The sequence below is a fragment of the Olea europaea genome, chromosome 1, assembly GCF_002742605.1.
Source record: "Olea europaea var. sylvestris chromosome 1, O_europaea_v1, whole genome shotgun sequence".
Lineage (NCBI taxonomy): Eukaryota > Viridiplantae > Streptophyta > Magnoliopsida > Lamiales > Oleaceae > Olea > Olea europaea.
Window position 1 is genome coordinate 21,481,039 of NC_036237.1, and position 17,917 is coordinate 21,498,955.

General features: G+C 36.6%; 3 protein-coding genes across 6 annotated transcripts; all 3 read right to left on the reverse strand.

Moving 5' to 3' along the window:
• Positions 1 to 806: 806 nt before the first annotated feature.
• LOC111397112 (zinc finger CCCH domain-containing protein 48-like) lies at positions 807 to 10,822 on the reverse strand. Its single transcript, XM_023023856.1, has 9 exons — positions 10,183 to 10,822; positions 3,324 to 3,419; positions 2,850 to 2,939; positions 2,578 to 2,679; positions 2,165 to 2,311; positions 1,907 to 2,026; positions 1,718 to 1,777; positions 1,420 to 1,517; positions 807 to 1,217 (listed from the first exon to the last, which is right to left on the reverse strand). The coding sequence occupies exons 1-9, from the start codon at positions 10,624 to 10,626 to the stop codon at positions 1,079 to 1,081; spliced, it is 1,296 nt and encodes a 431-aa protein (XP_022879624.1). The 5' UTR covers positions 10,627 to 10,822; the 3' UTR covers positions 807 to 1,078.
• Positions 10,823 to 11,654: 832 nt separating this feature from the next.
• Positions 11,655 to 13,810, reverse strand: LOC111397119 (ycf20-like protein). 2 transcript variants are annotated; one of them, XM_023023875.1, is made up of 2 exons: positions 13,434 to 13,810; positions 11,655 to 12,140 (listed from the first exon to the last, which is right to left on the reverse strand). In XM_023023875.1, the coding sequence occupies exons 1-2, from the start codon at positions 13,693 to 13,695 to the stop codon at positions 12,124 to 12,126; spliced, it is 279 nt and encodes a 92-aa protein (XP_022879643.1). In that variant the 5' UTR covers positions 13,696 to 13,810; the 3' UTR covers positions 11,655 to 12,123. The 2 variants fall into 2 exon arrangements, with proteins under 2 accessions (XP_022879643.1, XP_022879636.1); XM_023023868.1 differs by lacking the exon at positions 11,655 to 12,140 and having other exon boundaries at positions 12,802 to 13,804.
• Positions 13,811 to 14,011: 201 nt separating this feature from the next.
• LOC111397131 (ycf20-like protein) lies at positions 14,012 to 16,504 on the reverse strand. Of its 3 annotated transcripts, XR_002703154.1 has the most exons (3): positions 16,358 to 16,504; positions 15,613 to 15,922; positions 14,012 to 14,319 (listed from the first exon to the last, which is right to left on the reverse strand). XR_002703154.1 is itself a non-coding variant. In XM_023023886.1 (2 exons), the coding sequence occupies exon 2, from the start codon at positions 15,872 to 15,874 to the stop codon at positions 15,383 to 15,385; it is 492 nt and encodes a 163-aa protein (XP_022879654.1). In that variant the 5' UTR covers positions 15,875 to 15,922; positions 16,358 to 16,504; the 3' UTR covers positions 14,981 to 15,382. The 3 variants fall into 3 exon arrangements, 2 of the variants coding, with proteins under 2 accessions (XP_022879654.1, XP_022879664.1); XM_023023886.1 differs by lacking the exon at positions 14,012 to 14,319 and having other exon boundaries at positions 14,981 to 15,922; XM_023023896.1 differs by lacking the exon at positions 14,012 to 14,319 and having other exon boundaries at positions 14,981 to 15,915; positions 16,358 to 16,492.
• Between the last annotated feature and the right edge of the window lie 1,413 nt (positions 16,505 to 17,917).

Sequence of the window (17,917 nt, forward strand, 5' to 3'; positions counted from 1 at the left end):
TAAGTAACATTTGTCATTTTAATAATAATATATATTAATATGAGGGGGTAACTTTTAATCTCTTAAAGGTTGGGGACAAAAATTGGAAAAATTTTGGTTAGATACATGATTACTATTTTGCCAAAGTTGGATCTATACATTCAATTTATCCTTAAAAGAAAGTGTAGTTCACTGCCAAACCAACAGTCTTTTTTTGGATGAAATCCATCCAAAATGAACAATTGTGCCAAGAATGCAAAATGTTGGAATCATTTGCACCATGATTTTAAGCTTTGGACCAAAAATGCAAGATGGGCAAATGTTTGATACCAATTGTACAAATTTCTCCTTTTATTTTTATTTTTTTGTTTTTATTTTTTCGTGCCATTGTATTAGATTATCCTAGCCTTCCATTCTACTTGAGTTTGCCTATAAACTGAGCAAAGCCCATGGAAAGCACATATATATATATTTGCAATTCTCAAGCTGGAAATCTCTATCATATAATACAAGAATTCTCTTGAAATAATAAAGATCATCATGACTCCACCATCAACATGATATGGCCCTCTTTGGTACCCATTTTTTTCAAAATGCATTTTTATCTCTCTTCTTTTCAACCACACATTCTTTATTAAAATAATATTATACATAAATCAAAAACTTTTCTTTATTTTTCAACCACGCATCTTCTATTAATTTACTATTCTAAAATGCATTTTTACAAGAAAATGGGTATCAAACACAGAAGAAAATGGGTAATGAGTATCAGTAATGTATGGGCTTTGAACTTTAAATAATAAAGATTGCCAAAAATATTCAACTTCTTAATCATCAATGACACCAATATGGCTTACCAGACATGCCTTCATTGCAAGATATAACATTAATTACAATACAAGGTAACAGTGACATCTCCCGAACAAGGGAATTAATACATAAAATAACAAGAGAAAAGTTGAAAACAAAAATGAAACTACAAAATTCTTATTTCATCACATATCCCACACTATAAACTTCTATTCTGGTAAAGAATAAAAATTAGAGGTGCCTACAGAAAAGAGAGACAACATGACAAATAGATATAATTAGCATCTTATCATATGGCAACTGATTCAGCTGACCACTTCCATACCCTAACTTGACCGGATCCATCACCAGTGAAAAACAAACCACTAGGACCAATATGTATGGCTCGAACCTCTTTCTTTGAAAAAATCTTTGCCCTCTCCGAAAAACTAGGAAAAAATAAATTATATTATTAGAATAGGGAAAAATAGTGACATTTTCAATCAAGAGAAGTAATATCAATGCAATAAGTACTAGTTTGGTATGCAATTGTGGGACATGATTTTTGCTCTTTCTTCCTCAGTACCATCCCACTTGCAAAGATGGCATAAATACATTAGCAAGACAAAGTAAGAAAATGGTGAAACTCACGATGGCAAATCATAAACGCGGATGGTATTGTCATTGCAGGAACAAAATAAAACTGGTTTGGCTTCTGAATCATGCATCCCACAAAGTGTGAGCACACCCTGCATGAAACATGTGCAAACGAAAGAATAACAAATCCATAGAAATAACTATGGCCATATAATCTTTTCTCTATGAGAAATTTGAAATAATTAGCATATAAAGATCACATCCCACCTGAAATGGGACGAGTATGCTATATCCTATAGTACACATCAAATGAGCAACTAAAAAATTGATGCAGTAATTAACTAAAGCATACATGTTCCTCGATGTGGGTATAAGTTGCTTCCAAGGTCCCATTTTCAGTTGCCACCCAAACCTAAAAATGAGAAAATCAACATAATATATAACTCAATCCTTTTCGCACAAAAAGGTAAGACGGTTGTCAGAGATTTCTTTTTTTCTTTTTTTTTTTTTTTTTTTTTTTGGGCATATAATTGTAGAAAACCTTGATTGTTTTATCCAGTGAGGATGACAAAAGGAACTGGTCCCAACACAATACAGACATCACAACATCCGTATGTCCTCTCAAAGTTTGTAGGCACTGCAAAGTTTCAAGGTTCCATACCTGAATACAGAAATCAACAAAAAAATAAAGATAACAAACCGTCAGACAAAGTTATGATGTCAAGATATTGCTTTTTCGAATTTTCTCACAATGAAACATGGATAGCAAGAAAAACCCATTTCTCATTTCTTTACTTACTCTTATAGAATGGTCCATGGAACCAGAGTACAATCTGTTAGCTCCAACAACTAGGGTAACAACAGCAAGAGTGTGACCCTTAAGTGAGGCAGCTGGCTCAAAACAGTTAGTGGCTACATTGAATTTCCATGCCAATATGGTCCCGTCCTGCAGTAAAATAGGTATGTTCAGGAAAATGGGAAAGATGATAATATGTGGCGTACAATTTTTGCACTTCAACCCATAGGCAACCATCTAACCATGCATCTCAAAGGTACTAGAAACTAGCGAGCCTACGAGGAAATTAGCAAATATTTTTTTCACCCATCATCAGAAACATACATGAAGAAGCTAAAAAATAATGCAACACATCTGGAAATTGAAAGAAATAGGTTTGGCAAACCAAGGAAATTATAAAGCTCTCAAAACTTTACCTGCGTACCAGCAAAAAGCATATCATTGCCAATGACAAGGGAATATACTTGTCCAACAGGTCCATTTAAACTTAGGTCTGTAGATGTCTGAATGTTCCATGCCTGTAGCAACACAAGATAATGCCCAATAGGTCAAAAGAATAGATATCCATTATGTTGTAAGAACAAGGAACAAAACAATGAGGATGTGAAAGACAAGGAAACAAGTAATAAAATAATGCTCAGAACTAAAGGGATAAAAATAATAAAGATATTTTGATTTCCAATCTTACCTTGACAAGATTAGTCAAACCCACGAATAGCCATGGGCCTTCACTTAGCATACAGCCTACCGCACCTCCCACATTCACTACCCCAACAACCTGTAGCAAAAACCAGAGTACAAGACAAATGAGTAAACAACAGCATTCCCAAGGAATCACCGATTAAATGAGCAAGACAAAATATATAACATTCTACAAGGGGTTACAGAAGTACTCTGTGTACTCAATGAGATTTTCCCTTATTCCCAACTTCTGTTCCTTGCAGTAACTTTTGCAAACTCTTACACATATATTAAAGTTCAAAACTCATAACAACTTCATATCTTCTCTCCAACATTTATTTCATTAGGAAAACCTCAGGCTTATGAGCATATATTAAATAATTTTAATAAATTATTCTTTCATGAAATTATCCCCGGAAAACGTGATAAAATGCAAGCAAAACAATTTAAAAGGAAGAAAAATAATAACTATGTAAACAACCTGACCGGATTGGCAGTCCCAAACTCTAACAGACTCATCTTGACTCCCCGTGTAAAGCTTATCCAGTCCCATGGGCAAAGCAATCCCAGTAACAACCTGTTGAAGAAATCCTATGGTTAACTGAGAAAGCACAACAACTAATCTTCGACAATCACAAGTAACTTAAAGTACGTTTGAGAAGTGTTTATAGACGATTTTGTTGTGAGTCCTACGAAATGTGTATATAAAATTGATTAGAAGTTCATATACACGAGCCAAACACAAGCTTAATACAAAAACATGCATATAATGATAAAATTCTGGGTCCACCAAAATGTAACCTATGTAATAGAGTCGTGTTTTGGGGTTTGAAGTATACGTGTTTTATTGATAGGATAAATGAATATATACAATACAAGAAATTACAACCATGGTCCCTAACAATAACAAATATTACAAGTAAGTACAATTATATTTCAACTCTCCCCCTCAAGTTGGTGCATAGATATCGCGCATGCCCAACTTGGATAACATTGTATGAAATGGACCGCTAGCAACTCCATGTGTCATTACATCGGCCAGTTGTTCTACCCTCTTGATGTATGGAACCTCTATATTTTTGGAGTCGAGATTATCTTTGATGTAGTTCCTATCAAGTTCAACATGCTTTGTTCTATCATGTTGCACAGGGCTATTTGCGATTTTAATGGCTGCAGTGTTATCACAAAAAAGTAACATAGGCTTGTCAGGACCAAAGCCAAGTTCACTCAGGAGAAGTTTTAGCCATGTGAGCTCGGTAGTTGCATGATGCAATGCACGATATTCCGCCTCAGCACTGGATAATGAGACTACATTCTGTTTTTTACTCCTCCAAGTCACAAGATTACCCCCAACAAATGATACATAACCTGATGTGGATTTTCTGTCCAATCTCGATCCAGCAAAATCAGAATCCGTGTAGCCCATAATATCTAGATGCCCCTCTTTTGAGTACAGAATACCCTTGCCTGGAGAGGACTTTAGATATGCCAATATCCGATTAACTGCACTCATATGCTGCTCACTGGGGTTATGCATGAATTGACTCACAACGCTAACTGCATATGACAAATCCGGTCTCGTGTGGGTTAGATAAATCAACTTCCCCACCAATCTCTGATATCTCTCTTTGTTTGTGGGAATCTGGTCAGGATAGATAGATAGACCATGATTTACCTCAATGGGTATGTCAACAGGGACACAAGCCGACATACTAGTTTCTGCTAGGAGGTCAAGGACATACTTGCGTTGGGATAGGATAAGTTCTTCCTGAGACCGTGATACCTCAATGCCCAAGAAATACTTCAAGGTACCTAAATCCTTCATTTCAAACTCCTTTGTCAAATGGCTTCGGAGTTTCTCAATCTCACTAGGATTACTGCCCGTAACAATCATATCATCCACATACACAATAAGTATAGTAATATCATGACCATCTCTCTTATAAAATAGAGTATAATCAGCCAAGGCCTGTTTAAAACCATACCTTTTCATTGAACAACTCAATCTTCCAAACCACGCCCTTGGTGATTGTTTTAGCCCATACAAGGCTTTCTTCAACTTACACACATTACCCTCTGGAGGAGTAAAACCAGGAGGAGGATCCATATACACTTCCTCTGTCAGATCACCATGAAGGAATGCATTTTTAACATCAAATTGCCTCAATGGCCAATCAAGATTGACTGCTAGAGACAGGATGACTCTAACAGTATTCATCTTAGCTACTGGGGCAAGCGTTTCCTGGTAGTCAATTCCATACGTCTGTGTGTACCCTTTGGCAACCAATCTAGCATTATACCTATCTACAGCTCCACCTGCCCTGAATTTTAATGAGTACACCCACTTGCATCCCACAGTCCTTTTTCCTGGAGGTAGTAAGACCATTTCCCAAGTAGAGTTCTTTTGGAGAGCATTCATCTCTTCTACCATAGCAGATTTCCATTTAGGTTGATCAAGAGCTTCCTGAAAGTGATTAGGTATAGACACAGATGACAATTGGAGGGCAAATGTTAGGTTAGTCTTAGATAAACGGTGGTACGAGATATAATCATTTATGGGAAAGATAGCATTGGAAGAAGATTTCAAAAATCCAAACCTATCAGGCTTATTATGGACTCGAAGGGGATATCTCCTATCTCGAGTATCAACAGTATCTAAAGCTGCAGGATTAGAGTCAGAAATAGAGATAGGAGTAGAAGGGGTAAGCAAAGTAGGTACCTCATTTTCAATCTTCGAAGAATAAGATGGCACTGTAGTATCAACAGGAGGGTTATTATGGTCTGAGGAGGATAATACTGGAGTACAAGCATTGTCTAAATTTCTCCTTGTATAGCATTTTCGGAACAAGCGAGGTGATCTATCATCCTCAACTCTAGATTCATTTTTTGATTCTACTTGGGATTCCCCCTCCTTTCTAGAAATCCACACTTTCTTTTCATCTAACCACACTCGTTCCTCTTCCTTACTACTAATCTCCCCTTGAAGAGGAACTAACGACACGTCATCAGGAAAAAATGATTCTGACTCACAAAATTCCACATCCATAGAAACATAGTATTTTCCTGTAGGGGGATGAAAACATTTGTAGCCCTTCTGGGAGCTAGAGTAGCCAAGGAAGACACATTTCAGTGCACGAGGATCAAATTTACCTCTGAGATGAGAGTGCACATGAACATAACACACAACCAAAAACTTTAGGACAGATTTAAAACAGAGGGAATAGAGTGAAACTGTGACAACATTTTTAAGGGAGTTTGAAAGTCAATGATGCGAGCAGGCATCCAATTTATGAGAAAGACAGAAGTAGTTACCGCTTCGGCCCAAAAACGTTTTGGAACACGCATAGTAAAACATAAGACTTGAGCAACTTCAAGAATGTGTCGATTTTTTCGCTCTGCGACGCCGTTTTGTTGAGGTGTGTAAGCACAAGTGGTCTGATGGAAAATGCCGTGAGTCGAGAAGAAGTTGCCAAGAGTTTGGTTTACAAACTCACGACCATTGTCAGAATGAATAACTTTGACCTGTGTATGAAATTGTGTCTCAATCATTTTAGAGAATTTTGGAATAACATGCCCAACTTCACCCTTAGATTTTAACAAATATATCCAACAAACTCTGGTACAGTCATCAATGAAAGAGATAAAATATTTATGACCTGTAATAGATGGAGTAGAGAAAGGCCCCCAAACATCAGTATGAACACAAGTAAAAGGAACAGAACTTTTATTAAAACTGACTTTGAAAGGTACACGATGATTTTTAGCAAAAATACATTGTTCACACCGCATACTAGAACTAGAAATGTTTTTAAATAACTTTGGGAACAAGTGTTCTAAGTAAGGAAATGAAGGATGGCCTAATCAACAATGCCACAAAAGAATCCTATCTCTTGGAGAGGATTTACTAACAACTTGAAGACCATGGCTATCCTCAGTTTGCAAACACTTTGTTCCTTCCAAAAAATACAGCCCTCCTCTTTCTCTACCAGTGCCAATCGTCATCTTCATTCGATTGTCCTAAAATACACAATGAGTAGGTGAGCAGATGACAGAGCAATCAAGATGCTTTGTAATTTTACTAATAGATAAGAGATTAGTGGAAAACGTAGGATCAAGTAAAACAGATGAGATTGAGAAAGTAGGTGAAAACGAGACATTCCCAGCCCCAGTAATTTTGACAGGAGTCCCATTAGCCACCTGAACAGACTGAACAGGCGAATTTGTCAACGAGTCAAATGTAGAGGGATTACAGGTAAAATGATCAGTAGCTCCAGAATTTATAACCCAAAAATCAGATACAGTAGAAGCAGATTGCACCCCAGAAGTACCTTCTCCAAGCAACATGAGAAACAGTAGCTGTAGGTGCCTGAGATGAATGCGTAGTCTAAGATGATCTTCCACCCCTCTTCTCTGCCCTCTTTGCTAAATACCAGTCTGGATAGCCTTTTTTTTTTGAAACACTTGTCAGCAGTGTGTCCTTTTAGGTGACAGAATGAGCAAATTTCAGTAGACTAAATAGGAGCTCGTGATCGAGGATTGAACCCTTTTACAGCCAACGCAGACGCCTCAGAATGGCTTTCGCCCCCCATAGTGAGTTGTCGCTGTTCCTCACGACGAACAGTCGAGAACACCTCTTCCAAGCTTGGAAGGGGTGTAGTAGCCAAAATACGACTACGCACTTGATCCAAACCATGATCAAGTCCCGCCAAAAACATATAAATTCTGTCTTCAGCACACCTCTTCTTTAATGCATCAACATCGGCAGCGCACTTCATGGAATTAGGTCTGCGATAGTCAAGCTCCAAAAAAGTGGAATTCATTTCAGTGTAGTATGTGACAAGAGGCCACCCCTCTTGCCGCAGTTGAAAAGATTTTTTCATTAGTTCATAAACTTGAGATGAATCAGAGACATCAAGATAACTTCTCTTAACCGCATCCCACACATCTTTGGCCGTGTCAAACTGAACAAAATGGGCCACAAGAGCATCAGTCATAGAATTAATAAGCCAAGACTTAACGATGGCATCATCTGCCACCCATTTACCATAGGTACTATCATCTTCTTTTGGTAGAGTTAGTTCACAAAAAATGTGAGTTCTTTTTTTCCGGCCAGTAATGTGCATCTCTAGTAATTTTGACCACACACGATGTTAGTGCCATCTAACTTAATGTGAATTGGAGACGATGTTTCATGAACTAACGATGTAACCATTCTCTGGTCAGCCATTATTTCAAGTAGTTAATAAATAACGTAACAACCAATCACACAAGAAATCAATAGCAAGGTCAAAAAACCAACCACAGTCTTCCCAATTTCCTAATTTTTCTCCTCAGTTCTTTCTTCAGCTCTCTAGCATCATGACTGCAGAAGCTGTGAACCCAAAAACATACCCATTGGCAGATGCCCAGTTGACTATTACGATCCTGGACTTGATTCAGCAGGCTGCCAACTACAAACAGCTCAAAAAGGGTGCTAATGAAGCGACTGAATGAATGCAGGCAGGCAGTGAGGGTCGCCTGAGCCGGAAAAGCAGCGCCTAGGGTTCGGGTTTAGCAGTGCGCTGCTGCTGCCGACCAGAATCGCCACTGCAAACGCAGCCTCTGCCGGAAAACGCGCCTGCCTGAGTCGCGCAGCTCCCTGCCGGAGAGCGCCTAGGGTTCGGGCGCCAGTTCGTGCCGCCGGAGTCGCCGCTGCAACCGGCCGATGGTGGGACCTCCAGAATCGGCGGTAAATGCAAGGCAAGGGTTTGGGTTTCCTCAGCTCTGATACCAAGTCGTGTTTTGGGTTTTGAAGTATATGTGTTTTATTGATAGGATGAATGAATATATACAATACAAGAAATTGCAACCATGGTCCCTAACAATAACAAATATTACAAGTACAATTATATTTCAACTAATAGCATAGGTACTAAACCCATACCTGACTAGCCATATCCGATCGAAAACCCGGCAAACTAGACCTTGTTCCGATCCGGTTAGTATATTTGGACCGGTTCACATTAGAACCAGTCAAGGCCTGCCCTAACAGGCTGGGTTTCACATAAAATGGACGAACTGGATCAACAAAACCCAGTGAGTCTTTGCACAATGGGCTGTTATTTGCAAAATGTGCAGATTTTGGAGACAAAGTCTCAATCTCAAGACCTAAACCTTTTTTAAAGGACGCATTGCCACTAGGCTACCTCGATTGCTTGGGTATATAACCAATTGGAGATTGTAATTATTTTAAATATTTATTTTGCCTTTGAAAATGAATCAACAAAAATATATAGATTTCAAGTCTATTAAATATTTTTTTTTATAGCCAAATTTAAAACATAATGGAAAAAGAATTGAAAGATAGATTAATAATATAGATACAACTATATAAAAACATTTTCAAGAGACTCTTTATTTATAAAAAGTATCTTACGTATAATAGAGAACATATTTAAATTTCAATAGTAAAATATTTTCCATACTCCAACAATGCCCCACTATTTTGGCTTTTCATTTTTTTTTCCAAGTAATGTTCATTGATTTCTCATGATTTCACACTTTTAACATATCTTTTTATATGTTAACGGCCAATTAATTCAAACATAGAGTATTGAAATCTATAATTTATTAAATACGATCACTAAAATGTAAAAAAAATTAAATAGAAAGTCCCTTTAAACTTATTTTTAAGCATCAGCTCTCTAAAATATATATCATCTTGTATTTAGAAAATCTCTCGGAGATGCTCTAAAAGAAATAATTAAAATCTTCTATACGTATTAGATTAATCTTGAAAAAAGAGAGAATTTTGAGGCTCCTGTACTTTAGCTGGGTGCGTGACCCGGCTGAATCTGATATGATAAGCGCTTTATAAGTTTGATTCAGAGCTCAGCTAAGCAGCTTAATAAATTACATAACACGTTTTAAAATTTCGAAAGAATTCAACTTGATTAAATTAAAAGAAAGATTAACAACCATATATTAGCTTCAAAACCAATATAAACATGCTCAGAGCATGCAAAATAAAGATTAACACAATGCTGCATTTAGCAACAGGAATTCTAGAGACTGGGTATCAAAAAAGTCCAAGAGGATGAACAAACAGAACTCCTCCAAATCTGATCCCACAACACCAAACATAACTGTAAATCCACCAAAAACTTGAAAAATAAAATAACTAAGAATCTGCACAAAAGAATCCAACTTTAATCAATTCAAAACTCTATCGATGATGAATTAAACAAGAATCCACAAACAATGTTTCAATATTTGAATTAAATTTATTATCCACCAATGGATTAGTTTGCCATGTCTCTCTTTCTCTCTCTATATTATATGTTTAGATGGTTCAAGAGTACCTGCTGGTGGCCTTCAAGTGGAGTCAAAAGAGAAAAGCAATCCCCGGTAGACCACTGATGTAAATACTTACAATTATCTCCAAATTTACAGTTACCTTGTAACCAATGATTACACAATTTCTCCATCTTCTTAACCACCATATTACTACTACTGCCACCACCTTGTCCTTGCACTCTACCCCATGTATTATTAAAATTAGAATTCCGGCTCCGCCGCAACCCGCCGCCCTGACTACTGTCCGCCTCAAATCCCTGGTGAGCCCGCTTTGACGATTCCCCATTGTTCGCCCCCGGTAACTCGCTATGTAGAAACGAACAAGGGAAGCGCGAGCACTTGCCTTGCCTCCAATGGTAACATACTTTCTGCTGCTTATTATCACTGTATCCACTCGAAGCCGACTGGCCGAGTCTGTGATAAACTCTTCTTCCGCCATTCATATCCATAATTATACTCAGTAACTAGAAATAAAGGAAGAATTTTTAGATGGGATTTCAAATTAATGCACAATTATTTGGTGATTTGCGTAATAAAATATGAAATTAGGAACCCTAATTTTTGGTCAGAGAGATCGATTTGGACAGTGAAGGAAAAAAGAAGAAGAAATGGAAGACAAGGTGGGGGAGAGAGAGAGGAATCGGAAGGAACCAGGATCTATTTTTTATTAATCTTTTGGTTTTATTTTACAAAGAAAACGTGTTACCAAAAGGACATTGATGAAAAATCAGCGGAAGTCGCATCACAGTTTTGAAAATAATATTTTGTCATGGCTGATTTATTATATTTTTTCAAATCAATTGATTCAATTCTACCTTCTCGTTAAAGATTGATCGTTGCAAACTGCATACGAGATAGATATTGACTGTCAACTATCAATGAAGTAGCTTATAAAACTAGTTCGCGATCATTTCATTTTGACGATACACAAAGTAACAAGTATCACAACCAACTTCAAAATAGTATTAGAATATCAATATGTTCAAGGAATAGGGCATTTATAGATAAATTGCATTATTTCAGTCCTTGCAACACCCCAAGAGCAATGCATTCGGCTACCCCAATCTTGTAAGCATAATCTTGAGCAAAGTTTAATCCATTTGAAGCACAATAGCTTCAACAGTCTCTAGTTCGAAACAATCCCATCATTACATCTTTGGGCTTTCTTAGCAGTAGCATTAGTACTTAGTTTGAGTTTTCCATCTAATGGTGGCATCTATTAAGGGATATATCACACATCGGATAATTATCAAAATATTGAATAACATATAAGAGTAATAATATGTACTATTCCTCTTAACAATGTTAATATTTTAACATGAAAAATCTTAATACAGTATTGTTCCAACGAACAATTTGATCTATTGTTCACTCGCTTAGCCAACATATACCCTTGGGACGATGTGAAAGCCCGAAGGATAGCGATTAGGTGTGCTTAAAGTTAGTCAAATACCAACCCTGGAAGCTTAGTTGAGAAAGTTGCAGAAGAGACGCTAAAATGAACAGACTAAGGTGAGAAATGAACTTGAACGGAGACAATTTCTTCCCATTTCCAGACAAAGTAACATTGAAAGGTCATCTCATCCACTTTTCCAATTAGCATGTTTGTTTGTGCTTAAAAGTAAATAAAACTCGTTTTTAAGTTACTTATTTGGCCAAAATCGATCTTCAATGTTGCTTTTCTACTAACAAAACTTTCCAAACATGCTCAGATTTCATTTTACACGTATCGTATCGTATCAATTCTAATTCCACTCACTGCCCCGGATTTACTATACTGGTAGAAGAAATTTAAGTTTTAACGAAATAGAAAATGCAACTGAACTTGAAACAGAATGCAAGTAAACACCACCCAGTGACTGCAACTGGGATGCATCACCAAAAATAAAATAGAAGCGGAGTCCTTTCTTCAAATTGTTCGTCTGATATTGATATTACAGCCAGAATTACCAGAATAAATTTCCTGTAAAACACACGTTCTGCTGTGAGACCTGTAAGGCTTAACCAAGAGTAGACCAGAACAGGTAAGAATTTAGAAGTATAAATGGAAATAAAACTCTTGAGCCTGTGCACTTTAGGGTCCTTGTTCATATTTGACAGAGATTAAAGTTGTGAAAACTCCTGGATAGGTGAATCCTTTCTAGTTAGAGAATCTTTTTCTAGCTGCTTTGGAAGAAACATGGATTATTCAGGTATTCATGTATGGAAACCACTGTAAACAACTAACATAGGCTTCCACAGTCACTTGGTGATTTTGGAAAAAGAGGTGCCAGTTAATTTTTGTAGAAACCTAGCCTTGAAAACATTGCTACACATGGAAGACCTTCCCTGTAGATACTAGAATTACCATCAAGTAAAACAAACACATACGGCACTACATCAAGGAAAATTCTAAACAAACAGGCCCCTGTGACAGGAGCCTATTTGCCCCCTCCCTCCCTCCAATAGGGGGGCGCCGATTCACAGGGCCTGTCACGCCCCTGTCACAGTAGCCCAACCCCTACATCAATTTGTTAAAATCATAGCCAGCAACAGGCTTCAACAGTTCAATATAACAGCTTTCTTTTTTATTTCTTTTTCGTTTTATTTGCAGGATTCAGGTGAAGAGGGACCGAAGTGGATAGTTACAAAGTAAAGCAGCCATGAGCACACCAAATATTACAAGAAAATGTAATTTAACAAAGTTGTGATTGTAGAAGTTCTGTATTACACCAGTGCAATAAACTTCTGATACAAGACATGGTTTTTTTCTCAGCACTTGGAGAAAAAGCTTCTAAAATCTAATTCCTTCTTTCTTACCCTTGAGAAATACGAAGAGAATGGGGAACTATATAGACTTATAATATTGACGAGTGCACCAAGTAGTGAATGATAAATAAATCAAAAGAGATTTAATAACATGAATCATCATGATGCAATACTGTGTACGCACTGAAATTTAGTTCTCCAGTCTTGAAGGATGCAACAACCTAAGAAACGTCCCACGGAAAGCATGTTTCATAGGGAGGTAAGTTACTCAGATCTATTCAACTGGCAAGTTTAAAGGCATCAATGAAGAGACCATACGTAAAACCCATCTTGAAATTGTTTAGCAGGGCAAGAGGGAAAGTGACCTTTGGCCGACTGTAATAGAATCTTGTCACATACTCCGTGATTAGAACACATAAAACAGCAGCAATTACATCATTAACACCTAAAGCTCCAAAAGATAGAGATATTGTTTGTGCCACGTAAAAGCCACCCAACAAAGATATACCTCCAAAAAGGGCCCTCCGGGAAGGACTTCTGAAGTAATTCCTTGATATATCTGGTACAATTCGTATAATATCAACCAATCGTCGGGGACCTTCATTCTCTTGGACCGCTCGTATTCTAAATGATCCAGATGATCCTGAAATGCGTTTTACCCATCTACCATGGCAAATAGCTGTGCTCGGAATTAAACCATAATTGAGGAGACCCAAAGAACTTAAGGCAACAGAGTTTGCCATTTGGAATGAATATTTAGTAATCAACATGAATTCTCTGGAAGAATGAATGGTGATGGATTTTTTAGCAACTGCACACTAACAAAAATTAAATTGAGTTAAACCATAGTAACCTGGGAGACAAACGATCCCCCACACCCTCCCCCACCAACCATACCAAAAAAAGAAAGTTGCAGAAGAGACGCTAAAATGAACAGACTAAGGTGAGAAATGAACTTGAACGGAGACAATTTCTTCCCATTTCCAGACAAAGTAACATTGAAAGGTCATCTCATCCACTTTTCCAATTAGCATGTTTGTTTGTGCTTAAAAGTAAATAAAACTCGTTTTTAAGTTACTTATTTGGCCAAAATCGATCTTCAATGTTGCTTTTCTACTAACAAAACTTTCCAAACATGCTCAGATTTCATTTTACACGTATCGTATCGTATCAATTCTAATTCCACTCACTGCCCCGGATTTACTATACTGGTAGAAGAAATTTAAGTTTTAACGAAATAGAAAATGCAACTGAACTTGAAACAGAATGCAAGTAAACACCACCCAGTGACTGCAACTGGGATGCATCACCAAAAATAAAATAGAAGCGGAGTCCTTTCTTCAAATTGTTCGTCTGATATTGATATTACAGCCAGAATTACCAGAATAAATTTCCTGTAAAACACACGTTCTGCTGTGAGACCTGTAAGGCTTAACCAAGAGTAGACCAGAACAGGTAAGAATTTAGAAGTATAAATGGAAATAAAACTCTTGAGCCTGTGCACTTTAGGGTCCTTGTTCATATTTGACAGAGATTAAAGTTGTGAAAACTCCTGGATAGGTGAATCCTTTCTAGTTAGAGAATCTTTTTCTAGCTGCTTTGGAAGAAACATGGATTATTCAGGTATTCATGTATGGAAACCACTGTAAACAACTAACATAGGCTTCCACAGTCACTTGGTGATTTTGGAAAAAGAGGTGCCAGTTAATTTTTGTAGAAACCTAGCCTTGAAAACATTGCTACACATGGAAGACCTTCCCTGTAGATACTAGAATTACCATCAAGTAAAACAAACACATACGGCACTACATCAAGGAAAATTCTAAACAAACAGGCCCCTGTGACAGGAGCCTATTTGCCCCCTCCCTCCCTCCAATAGGGGGGCGCCGATTCACAGGGCCTGTCACGCCCCTGTCACAGTAGCCCAACCCCTACATCAATTTGTTAAAATCATAGCCAGCAACAGGCTTCAACAGTTCAATATAACAGCTTTCTTTTTTATTTCTTTTTCGTTTTATTTGCAGGATTCAGGTGAAGAGGGACCGAAGTGGATAGTTACAAAGTAAAGCAGCCATGAGCACACCAAATATTACAAGAAAATGTAATTTAACAAAGTTGTGATTGTAGAAGTTCTGTATTACACCAGTGCAATAAACTTCTGATACAAGACATGGTTTTTTTCTCAGCACTTGGAGAAAAAGCTTCTAAAATCTAATTCCTTCTTTCTTACCCTTGAGAAATACGAAGAGAATGGGGAACTATATAGACTTATAATATTGACGAGTGCACCAAGTAGTGAATGATAAATAAATCAAAAGAGATTTAATAACATGAATCATCATGATGCAATACTGTGTACGCACTGAAATTTAGTTCTCCAGTCTTGAAGGATGCAACAACCTAAGAAACGTCCCACGGAAAGCATGTTTCATAGGGAGGTAAGTTACTCAGATCTATTCAACTGGCAAGTTTAAAGGCATCAATGAAGAGACCATACGTAAAACCCATCTTGAAATTGTTTAGCAGGGCAAGAGGGAAAGTGACCTTTGGCCGACTGTAATAGAATCTTGTCACATACTCCGTGATTAGAACACATAAAACAGCAGCAATTACATCATTAACACCTAAAGCTCCAAAAGATAGAGATATTGTTTGTGCCACGTAAAAGCCACCCAACAAAGATATACCTCCAAAAAGGGCCCTCCGGGAAGGACTTCTGAAGTAATTCCTTGATATATCTGGTACAATTCGTATAATATCAACCAATCGTCGGGGACCTTCATTCTCTTGGACCGCTCGTATTCTAAATGATCCAGATGATCCTGAAATGCGTTTTACCCATCTACCATGGCAAATAGCTGTGCTCGGAATTAAACCATAATTGAGGAGACCCAAAGAACTTAAGGCAACAGAGTTTGCCATTTGGAATGAATATTTAGTAATCAACATGAATTCTCTGGAAGAATGAATGGTGATGGATTTTTTAGCAACTGCACACTAACAAAAATTAAATTGAGTTAAACCATAGTAACCTGGGAGACAAACGATCCCCCACACCCTCCCCCACCAACCATACCAAAAAATAAAAATAAAAAAAAACATAAAAACTTCTCAATCTCATATATTCGTCCTTCCTTAAACAATCAACCAGAATTAAAGCAATACTTTGAAAAATTACTGTAAGATTGTCAAGACAATTTTAATCCCCTTTCTACATTATTAGCAAATTCAGGCATTCTACAACCATTATTAAAATGAAAATTAGATCAATATCGAAAAATAAATTGTAATTTAAGCACAGTTCATCAAATACAGTACAAAAAATTAAATAAACAAATCACTAAAATGAGCTTGATAAAAGCATAATTGGCTGGCAGTGGATGAATTTACGGTTAAAAAAATAATAAATTGGAGGAAATAAAATACACATACCTTATGATGTACGTTTATGCATTATATGGTTGAAACTCCATTTCTCCCTCAACTGCAGCTCAACAAAAAACGGAGAGTAGAGAGAGGATGAAATCAGGGGAATACTGTGCTCCAACAGCAATACGACGTCGTGTACGAAGCAAGGACTAGGAGAGGGGTACTTTACAAAAGCACCTAGTCAAGTCCGTTTGGTACTCATTAAATTTCATTCTATTCTATTTTATTTTTCTTTCTCTCATTTTTAACCACATAATTTTTTATAAAATAATATTACACTTAAATCGAAAAAAAATTCTTTTTCATCCACTTATTTTTTGAAAAAACATTATTCTATTCATTTTCATTTACAAAAAAGGAGACCAAAAGAGGGCCAAAAACCACTTTGTGACATTGACCAAAATTTTTTTTTTCCGTTCATCAAAAGGACCTTTTGAAAAGTAAATATCATTTTTGCCTTTATTATATTTTGTGATTACAAAAATATATCATTTGTTCAAAAGACAATAATACCCTCTTTCAAAAAATTAATAAATCCAAACACTCCCACTTAAATTTTAAAACAAAATCACTTTACTTATCAGATTCTCCAACATAATTAAAAAGAAATTTTATCTTCCCTATACTTGAACATTGAAATCTCACAAAATTCTCAAAGGCTCAACAAAAAAATATGACTCACAGCCGGCACTTGAAATTGGTAAGTATAAATGCGTATTTTTAATATTATTTTAGTTAAATTAGTTTATTGTTTGAATTTTTAAATCTTATTTCAGCGTATAATTTTAGAAAAATAAATTATTACAGTCTTGAACGGATGTATAATTTTTTTAGCAAAAACGAAAAAAAAAATTCATCTGTTCAGTAAAAATCAGCAAAATGGAGAAGTCAGACAGACAGTCCAGGCCAGATTTTTTATTTTTATTTTTTTTATATGTGTGTGTCTTGCTTAGCATTTTTTTTGTCATTTTATTCTCGTAATTACAATTTTTTAATAAATGATGTTTCCTAATGCAGATATTGGATCAGTTATTGTCCCAATTTGTTACTTTGATGAATTTGAAAAGAATGAAAATGATCGATGGGTGTGAAAATGCACGAGTGAAAGATATGGTTGTACTGTAATTGTGATAACATCAAATACATCATATTGTGTTAACATCAAGTACATCATATGCAAAAACGTACAATGGGATACAGAACTTGCTGAAAGTTGATCCCTCTAAGTACGACATGGAATTGGGATTTCTAGTGGACAAGCATACATCCATTTCAATTCCATCTATAATGATTCCTTCTAAAACTGAAATGGAGGTTTTAATTGAAATGAACCAGAAACATGCGATTCTTATTTGCGTAATTTTGATGAAGAAGAACGTCCCCAAGAGTGAACACGAAGATTTTGATGGAGGGGATCGTAATGTGAATAAGTTTGAGGACACAATGGAGATAGTGCATGATGATGTTATGGCTATTTCAGAGACAATTGCTCCTCACCATGATCTTACTATTACACACAAAATTTGTTCGGTAATTCAAGACAACGAAAGAGATAATGACTTT

What these genes read in the sequence shown, in the direction of transcription:
- LOC111397112 (XM_023023856.1), bottom strand. Translation starts at nt 10,626, where the DNA reads ATGGATATGAATGGCGGAAGAAGAGTTTATCACAGACTCGGCCAGTCG. An exon ending in GGGACTGCCAATCCGGTCAG is followed by an intron (nt 2,940 to 3,323) that starts GTTGTTTACATA and finishes TTTTTGCTACAG; the next exon opens with GTTGTTGGGGTAGTGAATGT. An exon ending in TGCTTTTTGCTGGTACGCAG is followed by an intron (nt 2,312 to 2,577) that starts GTAAAGTTTTGA and finishes ATTTTACTGCAG; the next exon opens with GACGGGACCATATTGGCATG.
- LOC111397119 (XM_023023868.1), bottom strand. Translation starts at nt 13,695, where the DNA reads ATGTTGATTACTAAATATTCATTCCAAATGGCAAACTCTGTTGCCTTA.
- LOC111397131 (XM_023023886.1), bottom strand. Translation starts at nt 15,874, where the DNA reads ATGTTGATTACTAAATATTCATTCCAAATGGCAAACTCTGTTGCCTTA.